Raw genomic sequence first — 25,225 nt, forward strand, 5'->3', positions numbered from 1 at the left:
ATGGGGAGGTGAAGGTGATAACTCCTTGGGCAAGGCATGGTGTTTGGAGGAGCCCTGCATGCCATGACAGTTGTCTCAGGGCAGTGAGAAGCACAAAAGTCCTTTGTTTGCACGCTTGTTGCTGTGTGACCTTGGGCAGTGTTTGCTCACTTGTTGCTGTGTGACCTTGGGCAGTTTTTTTTCTGTGCTTCATCCTCTGTGTATGAAACAAGGGGACAGAACCCAGTGACTTCTGTGGCTGGCATCTCACACCTCTATACAGCGTCCCAACACTCCCACCAAGTGTTATAGCATGTCACTTAAGATAGCAAAGTTTTCTGGACACACTGTCACATGCCTGTTATCCCAGTATTGAGGCAGAGTAGAAACAGGAGGATGACAGCAAGCTCAAGGTCGGACTGGTCTACCTAGTGAGTTTCAGGTCACCCAGTGCTACACAGAGAGACCCTGTCTCAACAAAATACAAAATAAACAGAAGCTGTCAGCCTGGGCTGCCTCGGGAGGTTCTAGGGTAGAAGCATGCATGCCTCTGAGGTGCTCCCTGAGCACAACTGGTCCATGGCATGCCATCTAGTCCCATTCTGGGGTCCTAGGTCATTCTACCTTCAGGTTCCAAGCCCATTTCAAGCACCTACCCTGCCCAGGGACTTCTACTCTTGCCCACTAGCTGACTGAGAGAGTGGAAGGGCACACACAGCCCAGACCCCAGGGATTTGCACCACACTGGACACGAGCAACGGCCAACTTCTTACTAACTGGTGGGACTCCTAGGATGGTTCTCTCTTTGTCTCTACATGGAAGTGCTCAGCCACATAGGTGCAGAAATCACAGCTTCTGGCAATAATGTCTGTGAAGTTCTATGGGGCCCACTAGGCGCTTCCTCTGGAACCTGCCTTCCACCCCTGTTCCACTGCCAAGTTCTAGCCATGCTGAGTGTTTTCACTTTCAGGTCATCACTGCCGTGGTCTTCCACAGAGCAAGTTTTTTCCTACCTCAGGACCTTTGGACATGCTATTCCCAAAGCATAGAAGGCCATTACTTTGCCTCTCTCCTTGTTGTTGACACTCAGCCTAAATAAGAGCCTTCAGTAAAAGCTTTCTCTGACCCCTGCCTCTAAGGGGCTCCCTCCAGCCCCACAGTTAGTTCAAGCCTCAGCAATATGGTTACATGTGACAGAGTTCTTCCAGAATCATGGCAGTCGATGATGCTAGGCTATATGCTGTGGAGGTGTATGTGCAGCTCAACAGACTTTCACAACATCCCAAAGCAGTTCTTATTCCACCTCACTGATAAAGACACACGGCTGGGAAATGAATCGTCCCACACCCTAAGTCTACATGGCAGAGCTCAAGTTGTATGCGGTTCTCTGCCTTTCCCAGTAGCCCAGGCTGCTTTCCAAACCTGCTCTAACCCAGAATTCCTGCCAGGATGGCAGGAACCTGAACCAGCAAGGAGATGGTAACAGCCTTAGCATGTTTCCGAATACCTCCAGCAATCACGGCAGAGAGAGAGAGGTGCTACCCCACAGCCAACCAGTCAGGGCCAGTGGGCCAAGGAGCTCATGTGAAAAGCTTTGAGTCCATCAGTCAGTGGACCTACAGTAAAATCAGCCAGATGACAAGACACAGAGTATGGACTGCAGGGTCTGGAGGTATCCTGGAAGTCCTGGAGACCAGAGGCCTACTGGTCAGAGAGAACCAAGGCAAGTAGAGTGGACCCTCTATCCCTAGCTGCCCTGCTACCCCATGGATACTCCTCCGAATATCGGCAGCTAGGACCTTTGGGTCTGGTTCCTTCAATAGTGTCTCTGCTTGAATACACCTAGCAACGAGGCACTCGCTACCTCTAAAGACAGTCTTTCCATGGATGGATGGAATGTTTCTCGTTTCTCACCCCAGGAGTATACATTGGCATCTGTGCCATTTTTCTTTCCCATCCCTTCAAATGTTAGGGTTCACACATCCCAAGGTTCCCATCCATGCCCCACCCATGCCAAACATCCCATTTCTCCATCCATGTGCCACCTCAGGTACCTTCTCAACCAAGAACCTGTTCTGGTGCATCCTGAATCCCTGGCATGCTCACCGCAGCACTGCAGGCTAGGCTAGCCACCGGCTATCAGTAAGACCAGTGCAGTCTAACCCTGGCATCCCTAACATCCCAGAGCCTTCCTACCACGGAGCCGGCATGTCTGGACAATGCTCTGTGGCTTCCAAGGCCCTATGGAGACTACCCGAGGCCACAGCGGGGAGCAAGGGGTCCCTCTATGTGTGCTCATTGGAGCACCCACCACTTCAGCCTGTTGCTACAGGTGAACTGAGCCAAGTACATGCATTGGAAGCAAGATCCTGAGAAGTTTAAAACGTCCAAATCCAGAAGTGAGACCTGCCGTGACCCAGTGCTACGGACACATGCTGTCTTTAGGCCTGGTTAGCCCCATTCCACACATGCTGAAACACCAGGGCCCACGGCCTCACATCTGATCAGGTCTCCCCGAACTGCAGGGCAGGCTGACTCTGCTGTCCAGGAGTTCATGGAACTGCTCTTTATGAACCGAGTGCCTCGGGTGCAGGAGTGTTGAGGAAGCACTTGTGTCCCTGGCATCTGCCAAGTGGGCTGTGTCTGAACATCGGAAATCTAAGTCAGGACCCCTAGGCAAATGAGGCAGTGGCAGCGGGAGTGTGGGCTTGGGGACGACGGTGGTGATGTTGGGGGAAGTGGTTGGCAGTGGAGGTGGGGGAGGTGAGGAGGATGGTGGTGATGCTGGGGAAGTGGTCAGTGCGCGTGCGCAGGAGTGGGGAGTGGGTAAGGGGTGTGGGGGGGGGTGATGTTGGAGGCGTAGCCGGCGCAGGGGGTTGGCAGGTGATGCTGAGGGCGTGGCCAGCAGCTACTCACAGGGCAGCGTCTCTGCACTGTTCTTCTGGATCATTATGCAGAGCTGTAGCACCAGTTGGGGGGCGCTCTCCAGAAAGGTCTCCAGGAGGCGCAGCATGTTGACATCTGCATATTCGTACATCATAGCCCAGTAGAAGCGTCGCTGGTGTTCCTTCTGCCGCTGGCTCTGAATCCCCAGGTACATGGTGCGGATATACCTGTGGGGAGACACGGTACAGAAAACACGTGTGGGTGGGGATGGGGGTAGCAGAAGGACCACAACCTGCTTCCTAAATCCCAAGCCACCTGCATTGGCATTCCCCAACCTCCTACAGAAGTCCCCAGGGGTTTGGGTGGGATTCAGAGTCAAAAGGAAAAAGTGGAGAGGCATGGGGGCCCAGTCATGGGAGGGAGCTGACCCAATGAGGGACCCCAGGCTAGTCCTCTCCATCCTGGCCTCCACTTATACATACAGAAAATGAAAGCATTACCCAAATGATGCCCCAGGCCCATCAGCTGAGCATTTCAGATGAGCTCAGAGGTAGGAGGGCTTCTTGAGGTACAGGGTTGGGGTGGAGGTGGGAGACATTCCAATGAAGTTGGCATTTTTGTCACTCCTGAGTGAAAGGAAGTGACTTATGATGCTCCTAAGTGCCACTCTCTGGCCATACCCACACAGGGAGAAGGTAGGCATACTCCCACAGGGACCAGTTGGGCCTCTGAAAGGTTACGCCCTCCCCTGTGTGGGCTCAGATGACTGAATGGGGGGGGGAGAGTCAAACAGAAGTTGGTCCAAGGTCATTAGCCACCAAGGCCTGTAGGAAGCTCTGTGTGGGGGCAGTCACAAATCTACTGACCCCTCTCAGAAAGGTTAGGACACCCAGACTCTATGGGAGCTGCAAAAGCCCAGGAAAACAGGTCTAGCTGGAGAACCCAGGCTTGCAGATCAGCACTGAGAACTGTGCCACGTTGAAACAGTGACTCCAGTTCACTGTGCCAGGCCCTCCTCTTCAGCGAGGATGCTTCCCACGGTGGGTAGTGAGCACGTGTGCAGAGGGCACTCTTCCTGTGTCCACCTCACTGTCACCAGAACCTTCTGACACAGTGTCTCCAAGGGTCTGGGGATCTACTAAGCCCAAGCCTCAGCCTGGGAGGGAAGCCATGGTCACGCTATGGTTGGGGCCCGGGATGTAGGAAGAGCCCAGAATATGGGTAGACCTGTCTGGGTGGGGTCCTGTCCAAACGCAAGGGTCAGAAGCAGAGCTCTGCAGGTCAGGATCAAGAATGGAACTACACACACAGTGACACATATTCCTGAGCTGGAACCATACAGATGGAGCACAGGGTTGACCGCCCTCTTCAGGCTGGTGGCCCTCAGACACTGCCCACCCGAACCTGCTGGATAGCCCTCTCTGTCCCCTCCATGCATGGACACCGGCACCTCCTCGCCGGCACATGCTGCCCACCCCTGCTCCATAAGAAGCCCTCTTCACATGGCAGCCAGAGTGCTCTCAGAAGGGTCTGAAGTGCAGGCATGGAGACCACTCTGCCATCTGGTTCCCCGTGCTTAGAACAACCCCAGCCCTCCTGGGGACTTAGGGCCTCATTTCATCTCCAACATCTCACCAGCTCTCTCAGACGTTTCTTTCTTATCTGTCTTTCTTGCTTCCCCCTGGAGCACAGCAGCCTCCTGTGCATAAGGACCTGCCGATGGCGCCCTGATATATCTCATTGCCCTGTGTAGCACCTGTGGAAGAAGCAGGTGCATGCTGGGAATACTCTGGGGCCGAGGACTCCAGGCGGGACCACGCGCTCATGACATCTTAGTGGTGGACCCTAAGTATGCTGGAGACAAAGGTGTGACAGGCAGGTGGTTGACGAGAGAAAGTCTGACCTCATGGTCGTGTAGGGACGTCACCCGAAGACTGAACAGATGGGAACCCATGCGTAAAGGTCAAACTGAAAAGCACATGTTCGAAACACAGTTTGAAACTGCGAAGCGCCGCTACCTCTAGTTGCAAAATGGTGGGCCACACTCCAGAACAGCAGTTGTGTGCCAGACCTGGAAGGATGAAAGCTCAGTGGCCTGCAAGACATGCCCCACGGAGCCTCAGTGAGCTCCAGCAGGGAGGCCAGGGAACAGAGCTGATAGATGCCTAAGAGACTGTATGAAGACTCGGGTGACTGTCCTGAACGGATCCCCCACTGGGGAAGTAGGGATAAACACCAGTTTCTTCGTCTCCGGAGTGAGCAGAGACACAGGCCAACAATGGAACCACACACACACATGGCTTGGGAGAATTAAGGCCACACTGCAGAGGTCTCCATCAGGGAGGGGACTTGGGAAAGGTTCGGGTGTGCCAGACCTCAGCCAGGTGTCTCCACTGCCTCGTAAGAAGACCTTCTTATTGCTATCTCAAAAGTGGGGAAACTGAGGCTGGGTGAAGCTGAGCACCACATTCTGGTTCGATCATGGGTTTGCACTTCCTGTGCGCTGCTGCTCTAGGTACTTGTGTAGATTTCTGTCATCAAGGAACCAGGGAAGGGCTTCAGATGGGAAGGACACTGGGATACAGAGCCTATGGATTCAGTAAGGAAAGGAGGGAGGAGAGAGGGAGGGACAGAAAACCAAGGAAGCGCAGGAGACGGGGAGGACAGAATAAGAGGGAGGAAAGAGAAAGAGAAGGGAGGGAGAGAGGAATTGAATAAAAAACGGAAGTGAGGGATGAGGGGTCAGAGTTTGGGAAGACGCCATTGGGTGGGACGGGGCGTGGTGCCCAGGAGAGGACCCAGTGTCTTCCGAGTAGAAGGGGATGGGGAAGCCGACCCTGAATGATGCTTTGGAAAGAACAGCGGCATGTCTGGCAGGGCCATGGTGCTGTATATCACACTAATCACCAGCATCCCCTGACCCAAACTCAGCTCTACACACATGCGCTAACCCACACCAGAGACAGGCCACCACCCAGCTCTCTCAGTATATACTCAGACCACAGTCGGTCTCTCTCAGAAGTGACCTGTCTGCTGTAGTGAAGAGTAGCAGAACTGAGTCTAGCCATCTCAGTCCCAGGGTGATGCCCATAATTGCTTCATTCCTCTTCTGTATCAGAGTTTCAAGGTCCAAGAAGAAAGTTGTATCCCCCCCCTGGGGGCACAGGAGCAAAGCCAGAACCTGATCCCTGGGTGGGGGCACATGGGCTTGGATGCCACACCTCCTGGTCTCCAAGGCCTCTGCCCTGGGGTAAGAGCAAAGAAGAAATCAGAGTGGAACTTGGGACTTCCAGATATTCAGACCACAGGGCAAATGTCCCCTCCCCCCCCCCCCCCACCTTTTTGGAACAGGGTCTCATGTAGCTCAGGCTGGCCTTGAACTAGCTATATAGCCAGTAATAACCTTGAATTTCTGATCCTCCTTCCTCCATCGCCTGAGTGCTGTGTACCATCATGCTCAGCTGGCTATTCTCTCTTCCATCTTATAGTCATGGTCGCTGGCTGGCAACAGAGGGAGGTTTGCCGGCTTGTAATAAACTAGATTTGGATACAGACCTAGCCTAGCCCACTTTATAGACCAGGACCCTAAGGCCATAGTCTAAAATTCCTGTGTCTCCATCATCCTGGGAACATGACAGGCATCCCTGAATCTGCATCCAAACTTTCTGACTTTTTGTCATGGAAACTGTCCCCCTCAGTATGGTGCCAAATGCTTCCTCTGGTGTGCAAGGACCCCAGCTGCCCTTGGAGACATGGATCCAGCCATCCCCAGGACAAGTGGAATGCTGCAACCTTCCTTGATCTCCACTACATCTTGCCTCCATGTCAGTCCCAGGAACTTCAGGGAATGAGCTGCGGGTGACAGCACACCTCTTTCCGGAGCCCTTGAGCTTGTCCAGGCCTTCTGAGGTCGCCCTGCCGGTTATTGAACTGCCTATCCTCCCGTGGCCACACGGTGGCGCCGGATCCTAAGTTTCGCAAAAAGGAGGCGCCACACCGGTGATCTCATACCTTAGGGCCTGCGCCCTCCTATGCGACAGTGCCTGCTGCAGGGGCCACCTGCGAGCCGCGGTGCATGTTGGTCAATATGTATCAGGGTCCCATCTGAAGGTATGGTGAATGCCAAGGTCTCCCCTTACCCTGAAGGTTCTAGAAAGCTGCCTTGACCGGGAAGGCAGTCTAGGAGAGAGGACACCCACCCTGCTGCTCCTGGATTTACTACCTCATCATCTCGTGTTACATCCTGTCACACTGTCTCTCCTTTAGGAGCACCGGATCTTGCAGTGATCAGTATAAGAGCCAGGAGGTCGCGGCCGGCGGCGGCGGCACACTGCAGGGCTGTGTGACACCTAAGCAGGTCCCTTTCCCAGGCTGCACCCTCACCCTAACCCCTATCCTCATCCACCCCCACCCCAGGTTTGCCCACCAGAAAAGGGCAGTCTGAGGCACTCTGGACCCCTGCCAGTACTTTGTATCATCTTTTTTCAAGTGTGTGTCTTCATAGTGTACAAAGTTGCATGTACTTTACGGTAGTGATCTGCATTTGAGTGCAAAGCATGGTTCTGAGCAATTGTATTGAGTTAATGAACTGAGAGCATTAACTCGCTGAAACCTCACAACCATTTACAAGGACTCTGCAGCATCACCTCACTTCACAGATAGCCAAATAAAGCTCCGGGGCAAAGACTTGGGCCTCAGTTTACCCAGCTGCACCAACAGCTGAACAGAGCCTTACACATGGGCAGCTTTGGGCTCAGGGCTCTGGAGTCCAGATCTGCACAGCTCTCTGATAGACCATTTATCTTGAGCATGGCCCATCCTGTTTCGATCGTTACAGTGGGAAGTACAGTCCCCACCCCCTGAGGCCTGGTTTCGTCATCTATATGCCTAGTCCAGAGCAGGGCTCCAGGATGAGTGAAAGTCATGAATGCATGCCGTCTTGCTCCCTAGAGGGCCTGGAATGTGAGAGTCCACGCGAAAACGTGGGAAAGAACCCTCTGGGTAGGTGGCTGCTTGCTAGGGTGCCTGACTTTAGCGCCAGGACTGCTCAGCTCCCTTCTGTGCCATGCAAGTCCTGACATCACCCCAAACTCCCTCCCCCTGCCTCCGGGAGAGGTACCTTTGCATTTGATATCAGCATTCAGGGAGAGTAACTGTCATTTTCTTTTCTCTTTTGGCTGATTTGCAGCCCAGAGAGGCTGAGTGACTTCCCCAGTCACACAGCCAGTCGCAGTACATCAGAAATCTTAAACAGTCTGTGAACTAGCTAGGGCTCGGCAAAAGGTGGGAGGCTGAAGAGGCTTGCCTGTCTGGACCCACAGTTCCTGCTTCCTGCTTCACACACCTTCAGCTTGAAAGCTCCGCTTTGGAAACTGGTCCTTCCCAAAGCCTAAGTCTTATGGTGCATAAGCCTTAGATACACTCTCATTTAAAAATACAGTGAATTTTACAAAGCTCTTAAAGTATAAACAGCGCCAAGTATGCACACTGGTTTTGAGAAAACAGTAAAGTAAAAAGCGCTTGTCTTTATTTTGCGAGAAAAAATTGGGTACAAGAAAACAAAACTACGGACAATATACCTCAAACACAAAGATACACAAATCCTCAACAAAATAATAGCAAATGTCCATAACTAGAATCACCTGAAGGAATCTCATATCAGAATGACCTGTGGGTGTGGCTATTGGAGATTGTCTTGATTGACAACTGATGCAGGCCACTGTAGGCGGAGCTATTCCCCAGGGCCCACAAGCAGCATTCCTCCCTGGTTTCAGCTTCCACTTTCTGCTTAAGTTCCTGTCTTGACTGCCCTCAGCGATGGACTATGACCTGGAAGTGTAGGGCAAATAAACTCACCCTTCCCCTAAGTTGCTTTTGGTTAGGTGTTTGTCACAGCGACACAGATGAGACTAGAACACAAGTCACATCCAATAACATACAGAAAAAAATGGTACAGCAAAGCCAGATTTGGTTCAGTTTTCCAAATTCCATACTGTAGACTCCATCATTAGCAAAACCCACACAGGGCATCAACCCAGGCAGAAAAGGTCTTTGACAGAATTCAACAACCATTCATAATAAAAACACTCAACACCCAGAACCCAGAACAAAGCTCCCAGAATCTTATGCAGATACAGAATACAAATAATATAGTGTCCTATAATAACTGCACAGTTAACATCATACATCATACACACAGGCTGAATGCTTTTATCTGAAGACCAGGAACAAAGTAATGGTGTCTACTCCACCCTCATTCAACCTCGTGCTGGAAGGAGCAGCCAGTTCATCACCTCAGGACAAAGAATCATACAGAAGATACAGGCAGACTACAGAGGCAATGAACCCATCTCACCTGTTAGAGGCTTAGACGGAGGAGCTAACAGCTTGCACAAATGCATTCATAGGACCTATGAAGAAATATCTCACAGAACAAGGTAAGCAGACACCAATCAATACTGTTTCTGTAGACTACTTATGGACAGCTGAAACTGAAATTAAAGAAATTTCCACTTATATATTCCAAAACTGAAATTCTTAGATATAAGTCAAGAAGGCATGAAAGATTTGTTTAATGAAGGTAAAAAAACGTTAGAAGAAATCAAAGACATAACACATTCATGATCTGAAGGCTTAAAGTTATCCTTTTTTTTAAAGATTTATTTTTATTATTTTTAAGTGTGTGTGTGTGTGTGTGTGTGTGCATGTGCGCAAGCACGCATGTGCATATGAGGTCAGGGTGACTATGGAGGCCAGGAGAGGGTATCAGATCTCCTTGGGTTAGGCTGTTGTTAGTGATCCAACTTGGAATGTAAACAGTAGTCCTCTGCAAGGATGGCAAGTACTCTTAGCCCTCACTATCTTTGCAAACCAGGTTTAATGAAATTCTAAGAAAGATCCTAGCAACTTCTGTTTGTGCAGGTGAGCATAGATAAGCATGTTATAAAATAAAATGTATATGGAAGACAAAGGGCCTAGACTAACCAAAACAACTTTGGAACAAACTTGAAGTACTCACATTATCTGATTTCTAGGACTTAAGATAACAATACAGTAATTGAGACAGTGTTGGCAAAGAGGAAAACATGGCCAGAGTCTAGAAACAGACACACATGGATGAGGCCAGTTGTTTGCCTACAAAGGAGCATGGAGAATTTATAGCAAAGAGGAATTCTTCCCAATAACGTGGGGATGATTAGTTGATCACATATGACAACTGACTTAAAATGTAGAGAAAAGACAATCTTGTGACCCTGCATTAGTTGAGTTCTACATTCTGCAAAAGCCAACAGAGTAAACTTCAACACTTAAAACTTTTTCTGTACATGGCATGAAGAGAATGGGAGACAGACTATAGGTGGGATAAAACATCCGGAAATCCCATAGCTGCCAAAGAACCTGAGCCCACATTTTCTTCAGTGCTGCAACCGCTGGCAAGTTATCCTTGCTCCAGGAAGTGACCACAGACCCACACTCATGCAAGCAACACTGATGAAACCACACACACACACACACACACACACACACACACACACACACACACACCAGCACCAAAGCCATGCTCATCAGAAAGAGGCTTAGCAGGTGGAAGTGAGAGAGGTAACTGGGAGGGTGTCCAATGTCACTTTCTTAAAATTTAACAAAATTTAACTTAAAATTAACGAACCTGTTAAAAATTAAAAAGATACACAAATATCTCTGTTAGAAAGATACACAGTTCTCTGGATATGTGCCTGGGAGAGGAACACCTGGGTCATAGGGTAGCAAGTGTGTTAATTTGCACACCTACAGTATGATGGGGTTCTTTTTCCCCTATACCCTCTCCATTAGTGTCAGAGTTGGGGCAAGGTGGTATCTCAGAGTAATTTTAATTTACACTTCCCAATGACTAAGAAATAGCTTTAAACAACTTTAAAAACAGTTATTGACTATGTATGTTTCTACTTTTGTGAACTGGTCATCTTATTAGCCCATTCCTAGGTTAGCAAATTTTCCTTTGGTGCTTAATTTCCTCAGTTCTTTGTAAAATCTGAGTACTGGCCCACTGGCTGAGGTGTAGCAGGAGGTCTTTCCTCACACTGGGTGGGCTGTCTGTGTACCCCTCTAATAGTTTCTTTTGCTTGAGCATCCTTGTCTGCTGCTGCTCCATTTAAAACAGCAAGGAGATGGAACCAACCTAGATGTGCACCAACAAGCAAATGGGTAATGAAGATGTGGTTCACACACAAGGTGGAGTACAGTTCACCTGTAAGGAGTGAAACAACGGAATCTGCAGGAAAATGTATGCATGTGGGATTATAAGTGAGGTGACTAAAACTCGTTGGGGGGGCACGGGTTCTCTCTTTCACATGCAGATCCTATTGTACAATACATGCACACACATGTGTAAACATGTCTAAGTGTGGGCATAGCAAAACGCATAGGAAGGAGAGCAAGAAAGGACGATATTAGGGCGTGGGGAGGGGGGCATGTAGGCAAATGGACACATGAGTCATGGAAAAGGAGACAAAGCTCTTGTCTTGTTTCATTTCTGCCATAGTTTTTCTTTCTTGGTGGTGGCCAAGTGACTAAAAATACATAATTAATAGAGAAAGAATAAAACCTTAAGTGAAGCTCCCTGTCTTCAGGGTGGCCGTTCTAACTATTCATAGGTTTACTTGGGTGTATAAGGCTTTGGAAGTGAACAGGTATTTGAGTGGCTTCTTTAAATCAGCTGCATCATGTTTTTATCTCTGGAAGCAGAATTTCAGCATGTGCTCCCAAGTAGTCCCTGCTACCTGGGAAGTTAAGGCAGGATTTTTTTTAATCCCAGGAGTCCAAGGTGAAGCTAGGCAATGCACAGAGACCATTTTTCAATTTAAAATGAAAATGTCCAACTTATGCATATAAAATAAACACAGGATCCCTGGGAGTAAAGACTTAGCTCTCACGTTCAGTGATGACAGCACATAGTCTGTCCCCAAATGCCAATTAGTTGGAGCCTTTCCACTTTCCCCAGGAGCAAGTCCACAGTTTCCTGCCTACAGCACAGACCAGGGATTGAGAACTCAGAACCCCATGCCCAGGGATAGCAAAGGGCCCAACAGGGAAAGAGATATTAGGAAGGCTGTGTAGGTGAGGCTTACCACCTCTAGCCACGCCCCCCCACCCGCTCCACTCACTCTAGAACAAAATATCTGGGCCTAATCCTGGACACTGCCTGGGAGATGGTGTCACATGGGTTAGAGCAAGATTACCGTGTGGGCACTGACACCTCTGCGCCTCTGACTTAGAATAACTAGGGCTATCAAGAGGACTGGTCCAGTGGTCTCATCCTAGAGGAAATGTCCCTTTAGACCAAACCAGCTCTGGACAGGAGACCATCTTGCTGTCTGTGTGGACAGTGACACAAGCTGAGTGACCTTAGTGACCATTAGCCCTCACATTCACCTAGCTATGACTTTTCTCAGGAGCCCACATCTTGGGTCCCATCTGGCTCATTCAGACAGTGCGGGAGACCCCTGCCTGGCATTAGTCTTTCAGTCTCCTCTAAGTCTTCAGGGTCCCAATCCAGGTTCCTACTCCAGTCCAGTGCCTTCGCTTCCCAGCTCTGGAGGCCAAGAATCCTTCGAATACCATCTCCCCAGTGCCTGGGACTGGGGCTCCACCCTGCGTGTCGTCATATAGTTGGCCCTTACTGCTTGGCTCTAGAATTTTTCCTTCAGGGGCCAAGCAGGGGCTCCCCATTTAGGCGAAACCCCATATCTAGTTGCACCCAGGAAAACCTGGAGCATGTGTGTGAGTCCTAGTGGGTTTAACTTGCAGCTAGAAGCTTTGGGGAAGTGTGTGCATCCATATGCACCTTGTCCAGGAGGGACTAGAGTCCTGGTGACTGACAGACCCGGGTGCCATAGTAGAGATACTCAAAACTTAACAGCACATGTGGAATGATTTCACACACCACAGCTGTAACGTTAAAGCATTGTAATCGGGGCTGTCACAGAGCCAAACTGTAGCAGAAAGGAAATAAAAAGGGAAGGAAGAAGAACGGGAGAAGACAGAGCATGGGCGGGGAAACTGAGGCAGAGACAGGAAGGGAAGAAAGGAAGGAAAAACAGGAGAGGGGAGGAGAGAGCTGGAGCCCACCAGGTCCGCCTCCCTTTTCTGCCAACAGGGGCATACACGCCAGTCTTCCAGCTCCAACCCGATGGTGGTTACTGCGGCCTTCCTTCTAGAGACCACAAGCCAATCAGTGGGCCACGGAGCCACAGAAAGTCACTGGTAATCTGCTGAACATAGGCTGAGTGGAGACTATGGAAGGCCCCAAACTCCACCTGTGACACAAAGTGACAGAGCAGGCCACCTCAGCACAGCCAGGGAGGTCCTTTTTCTCCTCATAGCATCTGCAGACAGCTAGTCTGGAAACAGAGCTAGCAAAAACCAAATGCTCTTCAAGGGGCTCAGAGGTCTTATCAGGCCCTGGGACACCTCTTGCCAACCTGCAGAACCACTTATCCAGGACACAGGGTCTTGCACATGTGACCTTAGATGCCAACCACTTTCCTTTTGCAATAGGTTAGTGAGCCCTTCTCCAGAAAACCACATCGTTTCCTTGCTGGCTGGTATTAACAATACAAGCAGTTGCTCCAACTTCAAGGCCAAAGGAGGGACCAGAGAATTCAGTCCAAGCCACCAGCTCTGGCCTGTCCCTTTGGGGTCTGGGTCACCATGCAATCGACTCCTTATGGGTGATATATCAGAACTGGAGTCATGTGAGGTGACAATCATGATCCCTGATGTTATATTGGCTGGGCCACACATACCAGGCCTCTCACACACCAAGGAAGGATCAATGGCTCCTGGGACAGTCCTCAGCTATAGGAGGTAGAGGGGGACCTCTCCTCCTGCCTCAGGCTATTCTACGTATCCTACCCATTCCTGTTATAGATGTAGAACTACCTGTCGGTTGTGCTTGGTGACAGTAACAGGGGACCTGGTAACAGAGTCGTGAGGGTTGGCCCCACCAGGTAGGAGTGTGTAGCACATGACAGACCTCTGTTCTACCTTCAATACTTCCATGAATCCAGTCAGCATTTGGAGATAAGGAAGCTGAGTTAAAGTACCAGAAGAGGTCACCCAGATGATGTATGTGACATTGCTGAAGATCCAAGTTATCTAAGATTAAGATCTGATGTCCTGGTGGGTTCTAAAGGCCCCAGTCCAGCTATGGGTCCTCAGTCCCTACCAGTGGCCAGCACACAGGAAGACCCTGTAGGATATCACCAGCCAACAGAAGTGGCAGGGCCGGGCTCCAGGCCTAGCCTCCTGTTGTAGAGCCTGAACACAGCCATGCTGTCTGCATGCTCCTTAGGCTGCTGGAGGCTTCAGAGGCTGTTAAGAGCTTGGAGGCACTGGGACCCAAGATTCTGGGGATTTCTATGAGAATATCTGCTTTGATTAAAAGTCTTAGACCATCAGGCCAGCAGACATAGCATGACCTATGACCTATTTGAACCCTCCAAGGCCCCAGCCATGTGCAGACCCCTGGTGGTCTGTCCAAGGTCACTACCATGAGCAGCACAACCTGTGGGACAGCATGCTGACCTTTCCATGGCAAGAGCTGTTTAGTCCCTTTCTGGAAAGACCCAGCAAGACAACCTCATAGGCAGAACAGGGTATCTCTCTGAAGTTAATAATAAGCAGCCACCTGCGGGGCTCCTTGCTGCTTTGAAAATGCCTTTGTGCTGTGTTACATCTGAATACATGCAGCCACATCCATGGGCTATCCGAGGTGGCTCTGCCCTTGTCCCATATTCCTTTACACACATATGCACACCTGAACCTGCTCACTCCCCACAAGAAACACTTGGCACACGGTGTTCACACTAGCCATACACTTTGCATACATGTTGTTTTGTTCCAAATGCACATGTCCCCACATCACACTCTACATGGACTGTCCACAGAGTAGGCACATATGCACACACACCCAAACACACTCCACAGAACACACACTCAAGTCCCACTTGTACAGACACTGTAGACACTGTCACATTGGCACAGATTTATATCCATAGCCAGTCTGGATCGTTGAGGGGGAGATCTGCTTGTCCTTGGCTGCCCTGCAAAGTACCTGCTCCTGGCTATTCATTATCATCATGGTCTCCAGAAGAAGGTGGATATTTTTGGAGAAAAGCCAAACCATGCTGAACTGTGGGGCCCCTCTAAGAAACTGGACCATCTCACAGAGGTAAGCAGTCACCCCTTATTTAGGAGTCAAGTGAGAAAGGAGGAGAAAGGGTCCCTGATTACATGATGCCCTGATCTCATTCATTTTTGTTTTTTTGAGACAGGAGCTCACAAGTTAGTCCTAGCTGGACTGAGACACACTAGGGAGACCAGGCTGATCTTCAACTCAGAGATCCATCTGCCTCTCAAATGCTGGGACTGAAGGTGTGCACTACCATGCCTGGTCAACGTCTACATTCTCGAAGACAGCTGAGCTAATGGTCACCAAACCACTTGAGCTCACTGGTGGCCCAACTTGCCAGCTCTTGCCTCCCATCGGCCTGGTTCATGCCGCTGTACTTCCCCACATGTGTAGGCTGCTTGTGTAGGCATTTTGCCTACCTAGGGCTCTTCATCATTCCCATTTTACAGAGAAAATGGAAGCCACCTGAGTGCCTGTGCCTATGTGTCTTGAGGAGCTACATCCCATGATTTATGCCTACCTGCGTGTGCCTCTCACCTGATGGCTCTCCACCCCTAGACTCCTCATGGTGGCTAGGTCCAGTTACTACCCTTTGCCCAGGGCAGGCTGGGCTCCCTCTAGATGATTTAATCCCCCCAAAATGTTATTTCCTGCCCCTTGTCTTCATGTCTTAATTGCACAGGAGTCTTGAACATGGGAGCCTCAATGTGATAACAGCTTCCTTTTGTTGAATTCTTTCTCCATCCTGAGCACCTGTCGCAACTCACATGCTCTCCTGGATGCTTTAGGAGGAAGAAGCCCAGGCAAGAAGATGAATCAGGATGTATAGCCTACTGACTCGATGTCTCTGCCCCTCTCTCCCTCCCCACCTCATTGGCTTCTTTGAACAATGATATGATTTAGATTAACCCCAAGGTGAAGAGACCAAAGTTTAGAGAGTAGAATGTCCTGTCTGTGCAATACAGCCAGATTCAAGCCTCTGTCTGTGTGTCTGTGTGGCATGTCTATGCCCACCATGCAAGCCTCTCTCCATGCTGTCACAGCTCTCTTTATCTTTACTGTACACTTGCCCCATACTAGAGTCACTTGGGCACATAGACACATGCTTCTCCTGACACATTTCAACCCTCAAGAGGGTGTCTGGATGCTTGTGCAGTTGGTGTGCTGGGGTGAGCCTTATGTCTGTTCTGACGGAAAGCTGCTTTGACTATTAGATGTCAGAAATCTTGGATCTGAGCACAGAAGGTCCATGTTTCCAGAGCTGGAGTGGGCCAGAAGCTGAGTCAGAGCAGGCAGAGGTGGGGTGAGCACCAGTAAGCACTTAGCAACCGGAGACAGGAGAACAGTATAAGACAGCAGGGGCTGGTCCAGATCCTTCAGCTGCAAGGGCAGGGCTGCAGCTATGGGCCTCCAGAGCTCTCCCAGCTCTAGTGGTTATCACGTGCTCAGGACAACTGTGTACACGTCTCACCTCCCAAACCTCTCAAAACCACGTCAAAGGCCAGGTCTAGATGGATCGAGAGTGTTGCCAGGGATAGTCAACACAGCCCCATAAAGGTCTCAGGCTCTCTCCTGAGCATGAAGGTAAATTCTAGAACCTTCACCAGTCAGGCTGGAGCACTGGAACACACACACACACACACACACACACACACACACACACACGCACACACACACACACGCACACACACACACGCGCACACACACGCGCACACACGCGCACACGCACACGCACACGCACGGGCTGAGAAGCTGTTGACATGGAGGAGAGGTGGAGGGGCTAGCTGCCAGCTCAGCCCTGTGTGCAATGCATCAAATCAGAGCTATTTTTAGTCCTTTTCTCCCAGTCCCTATATCAGCTGAGCTGCTGTGGGGGCTTAGGGCAAACAAACCAGAGAACAGGCATGAGATGGCATTTCCCCCCAGAGGCTCAGGGCAAGGGTGGAGAAGAGCTCCCTGCAACCTCTGGAAACAGGTAACTGCAGTAAACATGCCCATGACCTCCCGAGTTCCAGGAAAGGTGGCATCCCCTCAGTCCTCATTTCTCTGCCCCTTGTCCACCAAGAGCACCCACTGCTCCATAGCTGAGGCTCCTTTCTTGGTTAGCTCTGGGCAACCTCATCAACACTGTGGAGCTGTGAGGGCTGGGGTGGGACCAGCCAACACAGGAGTCTGAGCAGAGGTTTCATCTAACTCAACTCAAATGTGCACCCTTCCTATGGAAAGACTGCTCAATCTGGGTTTGGAAAATCAATTCCGGAATGAAAATCAGAAGTTCAAGGTCATCCTCAACTATAAGAGACCCTGTCTCAAAACAAAACAAGAAAACGTGCCGACTTAGCAATTTCCACTTGTCACGGTGTGCTTCTATTCTCCAGCACTCCTGGCACACCTCCATGTAGCTGTGTCCTCCCCACCTTCTCCAGGTCCCCACCACACATGGCATTTGAGGGAAGTGGAGTCTACCAACAGCAGAGTATGGACTGCAGTCAAGCTCCTCTCCAGGGTTCCAGACACCTGTTCCTGCATCCAGGGGGACATAACTGTTCATGGACACTCTAACTTGAAGGCAGTCAGGGTCCCTATAGCCATATGTGAAGCCAGGGCTTGCCCCATCACAAAGGAGCTAAAGCCAGTGGGAGATACTGTTGATCACCTGATAGGATGACTGTATCACATCCATTACAGATGAGAATAGAAGCATATGGCATTAGCTTATCTAAATGCACAGACCAGAACGCATGGATTCTGCTACCCCACAAGCACCAGAGGTTCTGGGAGAAAGGAAGGTGGCAGGAGGAGGCGGAGTCCGGCAGGGGCTCAGATCTCAGCCCTGTCTCTGCCCGAGGCTCCACCACATCCTCTTCCTGCCTTTCCCAGGAACTTCTGAAGTCAGGAACCGACTGCCTTTTTCTTGTCTAGACAGTGAAACGCAGACAAGCGGGGGAGGACGGATGGGCGGGGACTAGAAGTGGGATCTCCCCACTGCCCACAAGCAGCTCTCACTTCTAGGTTGTCTCAGCCTGGCCAACGCTCACATAGGGGTTCTCCGGGTTTCTGAGTCACAGGCACCAAAAGCCCTACTGAAGGTACTGTGGTAGGCTCCTTCCTTCCAGACCAGGTGCAGAGCTCCCCCTTCTTTCCAGGGACCCCATGCAGAAGGCAGCACCTGTTCCTTCTGTGAGCCATCAGAAGCTGAGCGCCCCACCTGAGCCTGCAGCCCCATGCAGAGGAGTCAGCTGTGTGACTACCGTGCACCCCTGCCTTCTCTGTCATCCCCATAGACAAAGAAGACAGGACTGACATCCCCACCTTGGGTCTCAGTCACCTCCTGTGTAAAATGGGGCTGTGAGGCTCCAGGATTTCCTCACAGGACTCGCTGACACAGCCCTACTGTGGTCGTAGCCTAAACTTCGCGTTAAGCACAGGACAGAAGAGCCAGGCTCTTCCTCAGACAGAGATATGAATAATTCATCCATTTGCACTTTTCAGCACATTAGGAAATAACCCAAGGCAGCAACCACATACGATACTGCTGGCAAGCGCCAAGGACCCTCTGCTCTCTGGCCAAGCTCTTTCCTCCCAAGGTCACCCAGGAGCAATTGCAGAGCCCTTTCTGAAGCAGTTCGCTTGCTAGACATTTCACACATGCCACCCTGTCCCACCCTCACATCTGCCCCACCAGGCAGCTTCTCTGGTCAGGTCATTCTGCACAGGAGAAAGCAGATGCACAGAGATGGTGAGTCACTCGTCCAAAGTCACACAGCTGGGGGTGGGGGGTGTTGGGTGCACTGTTCTCTTGCCTTTTGTGCATTCAAAGGTGAAACAGAGTCACATCCACTTTCCTGAGCTAGTCCTGAACCAGCTGAAGTCGAGCACGCATCCCAGATCCCCACCCTTGGAACTCAGGTTCCAACTGCAGCACACAGCAAGCGAAGAGTAAATAGTTGTGTGACATCATGCCGGGATGGGAAAGGGAGAGGAAGTGGGGACAGAAGTGACATGGGACACAGAGTCCCTTCAGAGAAGGAGGAACAGCAGCAAAAGCAACTCTGGGCAGACTGCAGCAAGGAAGATTTCATCTCAAATAGCAGTCACGGCCCCTGGCACACTGCACCCAGGTTGCTCCCTAAGCTTTTACTCCCACGTGCCCCTACTCTCTTATAAGAGTCCCCAACTTCTGAGCCACAGTGTTCTTCCAGTCAAACAGAAAGGCAACCTTACATGACGTTACGGCCTCTGTCCATATCCCAACCCCGATGCTGATGATGGACACATGGGACCAGAACTAATCTTCCCTTATGCAGGAGGGGCAATGGTTCCCAGGGTCCCCTGCTCCGCTGCTCATTAGGCCCCTCCTCTATGCCTCCTCCTTGCCAGCTGCAAACCAGCAATGGAACTACACAGGGTCTATCTAGGGAACACATGGTGTCATTGGTGGCAGGAGTAATGTTTTTCTTCTTGCCTTGTCTGAGCTGGGCATGGGGAGTCCATGCCTGATTGGGCCTCTGACATCAGGAAGGAAAGGTGTGGCAGGGGGCAGTAGGAGATTCATTTCCCTACCCCTTCTTCAAGGGACTAGGGGAAGCTGACATCCGAAGGTAATTCTGAGCCAGGTGAGGGGGGCAGGAAGGAGAAGGACCCTCAACATAATGTCTATTCCCCTAGATGCGGTTTAAGGTCTACCACGTGGTCTCCCTTGCACTTCTCTCTTCCCAGAGTGCTCGCCCCCACCTTATTTATGCCCCACACAGAAGGGGCCTGAGCTTATCTGCAGGGCCCACTGGGGACATTCCTCTTTGGCAGGGCAGCCAGGGCCTTGTATATTTATAGTGTAACACACATGATCATGCACAATATACCTAGCAACAAGTCCCCGGGAAACACAGGGGAAAGAGATGTCAGAATCTCTTGTTTGGGGCATGTGCCTGGCAGTCTATAGGCCATTACTCCATTATGAGGGCTACAAGGATGCCACAGTCCCGCACGTCTTTGTTCATCTTGTTGTAAAGAGGTGGGGGAGACACTGGGTGATCTGATTCACTCCTCCATCTTACACAACAGCTTTGTTCATTCAAGCTCCAGGTGTGCAATGCAGCAGCTTCAGTACATTCTCACGATCCTGAACCATCATCATAGCCTCCTTCCAAAACCTTAGCACATGCCCCCAAATCCTGACCCCACTAGCAACGGCTCCCAATTCACCATTGTGTTTTGGTCAGCATATCCTAGATACATCATACAAAGGGCTCAGGGGATGCATGATACAGCCCAGTGCCTGCAAGGTCCATTGCTGGGTATCAAGTGTCAGTGACACACTACTTTCTATCATTGAGTCATTAAGTCATTGCTGGGTATCAAGTGTCAGTGACACACTACTTTCTGTCATTGAGTCATTGCTGGGTATAAAGTGTCAGTGACACACTACTTTCTGTCATTGAGTCATTTCACATGGTAGGTTTGTACCAGTCAATTCATCCATCCAAGGGATATTTATTGTTTCCAATTAATGCGATGGTGAAGCAAAAAATATGAATGCCATGTACATATTTTTTAAATGGATTCATGTTTTCACCTGTCTTGGGTATTTATCTAACTGTGATTGCTGGGTCATAGGTTAACTCTATGTTTAACTGTCTGAGGAGCTTCTAGGCATTTCTATAGTGACCACATCATTTTACATATTATCAGCAATGTATGGGGATCCCAAGTCTCCATATCTTTGCCAAAGTTGCTACTGTGTTTTTATTTCATTTTAGCTCTACTAGTGCTGTGGAATGGTGCCTCATCATGGTCTCTATGTGTCTTCTAATGCCCAGTGATGCTCACTGACTGTCTACGGAAATACGTATCTGAAGAAAGGTTTATTGGAATCTTTTGTCCATCTATAAAGCAGATACTTTCTCTGTTATTAAGGGCTTTTGAGGGCTAGAGAAATGTTTCAGCAGTTCCATGAGAATCTGAAACCTTCATATGGCCTCTTCAGGTACTATATGCATGTGGAGCACACACACACACACACACACACACCACTCATACATAAAAATAAATAAATAAATAGGTCTTGAAGAGAAGTATCAGGCCCATCCATTTAAAAAATTCTATTCCAGATACAAACTTTTAATCAGATATGTAGTTTGCAGACACTGCCTCTCACTTTGTGGACTCTCCATCTACTGGATGGCATCCTTTGAAGGACAATGACTTTTAATTTTGATAGAGTCAAACATGACTGTGCTTTCCACTGTCACCTCTGTTTTGGTACCATGTCTAAGATTTTTGCTTAACTCAAGGTCATGATGATTTTTCTCCTACGTTTTCTTCCACAAGTTTTATAGTTTTCATTTTTGCATCTGTATCTATGATCCACTGTGAGTTAGTGTGTGTGTGAGTGTACAATATTGCATTCTTTTCCATTTGGATGTCCAATGTTCTCGGCAACATTTGTTCAAAAAGTGTTTTCCCCCAGTTTAATAGCCTTAGCACCTTTGTCAAATATCTATTGCTCAGACATGCTGCAGAATTTAGTCTTGGGGTGGAGAGAGGGCTCAGTGGATGGGAGCGCTCTCTGTGAAAGGATAGGGACCTGAGTTTGGGTGGACCCCGTTACCTGTGTTAAAAAGCTGGGTTTGGGCCTGTAACCCCAGTACTGTAAAATGTAGAGACAGAAGGATCACTGGGAACTTGCTGGATCATCAGCCTTGTTCCGGGTTCAGTAAGAGACTCTGTCTTAGTCTCTGTTCTGTTACAAAGGGACACCACAACTAAGGCAACTCATGTAAAAGAAAACATTTGAGGATTTGTTTACAGTTCCACAGGTTTAGTCCATTATCATCAAGAAGGAGAACATAGCAGCACGCAGGCAGACATGGTTCTGGAAAAGTAGTTGAAAGCTATATCCTGATCCACAGGTAGACAGACAGACAGACAGACAGACATAGGCTGGGCCTGTGTGGGCCTTTGAAACCTCAAAGCCTACCCCTGGTGGCACACCTCCTCCAACAAGCCACACTAATTCTCAAATAGTACTATTTCCTTGGGGGCCATGATTATTCAAGACTCCACTCTGTCTCAGAGTAGTAAGGTGGGCAGCAATATATCAAGGGACCTGATGTCCTCCTCTAGCCTATATGCATACACACAGGTATATGAATAACACACAGAACACACTCATACACACATAAAACATATACTATCACACAATATATACATAAAACACATGCCATTCCATACTCACAATACACACATGCAATATATCACGCTGCACACACATTCATGCGCAACATACATCTGATATACACAGATAACACACAAATATACACAACACACACATATAAGACACACACAGAGTTTACTTCTGTAAACTCTGCTCTGTTGATGTTTGAAAAAAGGACACACAGTTCCTTTAACTTGGTTATTCTTTCTCAAGATTGTCTCCTGCTTTTTCATATTTTTTGGGAGACAGTCTCATTATGTAGCCCAGGCTGGCCTTGAACTCACCATCTTCCTGAATTAGCCTCCCAAGTACTGGGTTATAGGAGTGTGTCAGGTTTCTCCCTGACTCTGTATGCTGGCATTTATGGGGAAGAGACTGTGATGTTAAATGCTTCATGAGAATGGACTCGCTTCCTATTACCTGTGAGGAACGTTATATCATGGTCCCATTTTATAGATAAAGAAACCAAGGCATTATGTAAGCAGCTTGTCTGAAGTCATGTTGAGTAAGTCAATAGCAGAGTTAAGAAGCTGTGTGGCTCAGTTTCCCCCAAGAGACACTCAGAGAGATGTCAGAAACAATGTGATGAGTGTTTCCACTTTACAATAAGAGGTCAGGATACAGAGAAGCTTGCCCTTGGCTCACTGTGACTTTGTGACACCCATGGTCCTGGTCTAGGAAGAGTGGTTACTCCAGCCATATAGCAAGTTTTCTAAGATCTTCATTTCCTCCTGAAACACAGACCAAACCACCTCACCCTAAGATGCTGGTAGCCTACCATATTATCCCCCCAAACAGGAGAAAGACCTGCTTAAGGCAGAAGGCACAGGGATGCATGCACGCCACTGCAGCATGAATCACACCACTCTCTCCTCTACAGGAGAAACTGGCCCCGCCCAGCTACACGGATCAGTCCCAGATGCAAAGGATGCAAAGGATGTGTCCTTCCACCCTCCCCCAGCATCTGGCACCAGTGACTGCAGTTTAGTCTCTCCCACACTGTTGGTTCCTTCGCAGTTGTGACAAAGAAGAGTGCAATTATTCTCACTCCACAAATGAGGACCCAAAGCTCAGCAGGATCAAGTGCTCGCTGAGAGCCTCTGAAGTAACCAGATGGCCTTCCTGAAATATCCAAGACCACACCCTCTGCCAGCTGACCTGGTCTCCCGATCCTACCTGCTCTCCCCAGCTTCACTCACTGTTACTAGGATCACCCAGTTCACAGGAAGTCATTACCTTAAAATGTCGGTCCAGAACTCCATCCGTCTGTCTAACCCCCTCATCTCCCACAGTCCCTGCAACAAAGCCCTAAGCAAGAGTCTCAAAAAGTGGCTACATCTTGAGACAGAAGGACCTGCGGCCTCCCTACCCTTGGGCTCCCAGAGTTTGGGGGAGCCTTGAGGAGCCGCTCAGTAAATGGTGTCCCTTTCCCACTATGGAAGTTCTACGTGTCTGGGGAGGTCCATGTACCAGCCTCTCACAGCCTTCACAGACAGACATGCGGCCCTAGGATGCTGATGGCTTTGCCCCCACAGAAAGGAATGCATGTGGTTGGCATGACAGAGGGAGGGAACACCTGTTGTCACGTGTGCCACTCTACCTGTCTCCCAGCAGAACAGTTGGCTCCAAAGCTCTTGGCCATCCATTGCCACATGGGGGAGGCATTTAGGAGGGCTCTGGGTGGGCCTCTTCCCATAGGTCAAAGCAGACTAGAGACCAGGGGTGTTCACACAGATTAGAAATGTCTGTTTATTTCTTAAGAACTTGAGCCAACAAATACGTCAAAGCTAAAATTGGCCACTCGTGTTATTGAAGTTTTAAAAACCTGAACCAAAGCATTATGAAAAAGAAAATGGCTATTAAACTTTGATACTTACTAGATTAAAACCAAGAGAACATACTTGTGCTGATTTGGAATGTGTGCTGTGCATTCTTGTTCTCTCTGACCCTTAGCCCAAGTCAGGCTGAAGCATTCAAAGGGCTTGTGTTGCTGTTTACCTCATCCTCAAATCTCAAAATAGCCTGAGTTAGGCTCTGCAGGCCATTTCATGAGATGGCAGTCCCATTTGGATGATGTCCAGGCCAAGTCATCTGGAAAAGGAATGTTCTGTCTGAGCCATCTGTGAAAGTCTTGGGGGACAGAGGTCTGAAGCCTGGGATTCAGATTTGAATCTGGTCCTCTGGCATAGGCACTAAACTAATACAATTAAGAGATTAGAAGTGCCCTACTGGCTGCTTTGTGCGGAGTTATCTTTGCTTAAATCAAACTGGAGGATGACCCTAAGTTTCTCTGGACAGGGCCATCTTGAAGCCTGGACATCCACAGCCGAGTACAAATAATAGAGGAAGCAGCAACCTGGCATCCATCAAGGTTGTAGTTCAGAAAGTAGGGATGGAAAGCCAGTGATGTCCCTTGAGTGGCACCTCCCTTGTTTGGGGCAGACCCAGGCTGTTAGTCTGGCCTCAGGCAAGCCGAGGCCAACCAGTAGCCTGTATTTCTTATCTTTGTTCTTCTTCCTTCCGGGCCCAAAGTGGGGATAATCTAGTCCCTTGACAGCAAATGGTGTGTGTCCTGAGAGCTCTGGAGAAAGGCAGTTTGGTGCTGTCATCACTGGGACAGGGACAGAGCCGTAGTATGGCCAGTAGACAAAGGTCTCTTCTTTGTGCAAAGTCAGCTCTCCATTTCTGCATTAAGCTGAATGCAGAGCCTCGATGCTCTTCTGGACCAAGAGCACACTTGAGATTGCCAACAAGAAGGCAGGGTTGTCTACACCCTGCATGGTGACCTCTGCTCGTGGATAGCCATGGGCTCCAACTACTCTGTGGGTCCCTCATTACCTCTCCTGTTCCCACTCAGCAAAGGCAGGAGTCCAGGACTAACAAACTTGTGTATAGAGCACCGTTGTCCTCTGTGGCCTGAGTCGGGGAGGGGGAGTGTTCTAGGGGGACCCCCT

The 25,225-nt window shown here is 49.6% G+C and overlaps 1 protein-coding gene across 1 annotated transcript in view; it reads right to left on the reverse strand.

Annotated features, from left to right (window-relative positions):
* The window catches only part of Xkr6 (XK related 6), a 247,263-nt gene that overhangs the window by 48,431 nt on the left and 173,607 nt on the right, over positions 1-25,225 (reverse strand). The window contains exon 2 of the mRNA XM_005075265.4: positions 2,896-3,092. Coding sequence (XP_005075322.1) covers positions 2,896-3,092 — 197 coding nt within the window. The remainder of the gene's footprint in view (positions 1-2,895; positions 3,093-25,225) is intronic.

Source organism: Mesocricetus auratus, unplaced genomic scaffold, assembly GCF_017639785.1.
Source record: "Mesocricetus auratus isolate SY011 unplaced genomic scaffold, BCM_Maur_2.0 Super-Scaffold_100707, whole genome shotgun sequence".
NCBI lineage: Eukaryota > Metazoa > Chordata > Mammalia > Rodentia > Cricetidae > Mesocricetus > Mesocricetus auratus.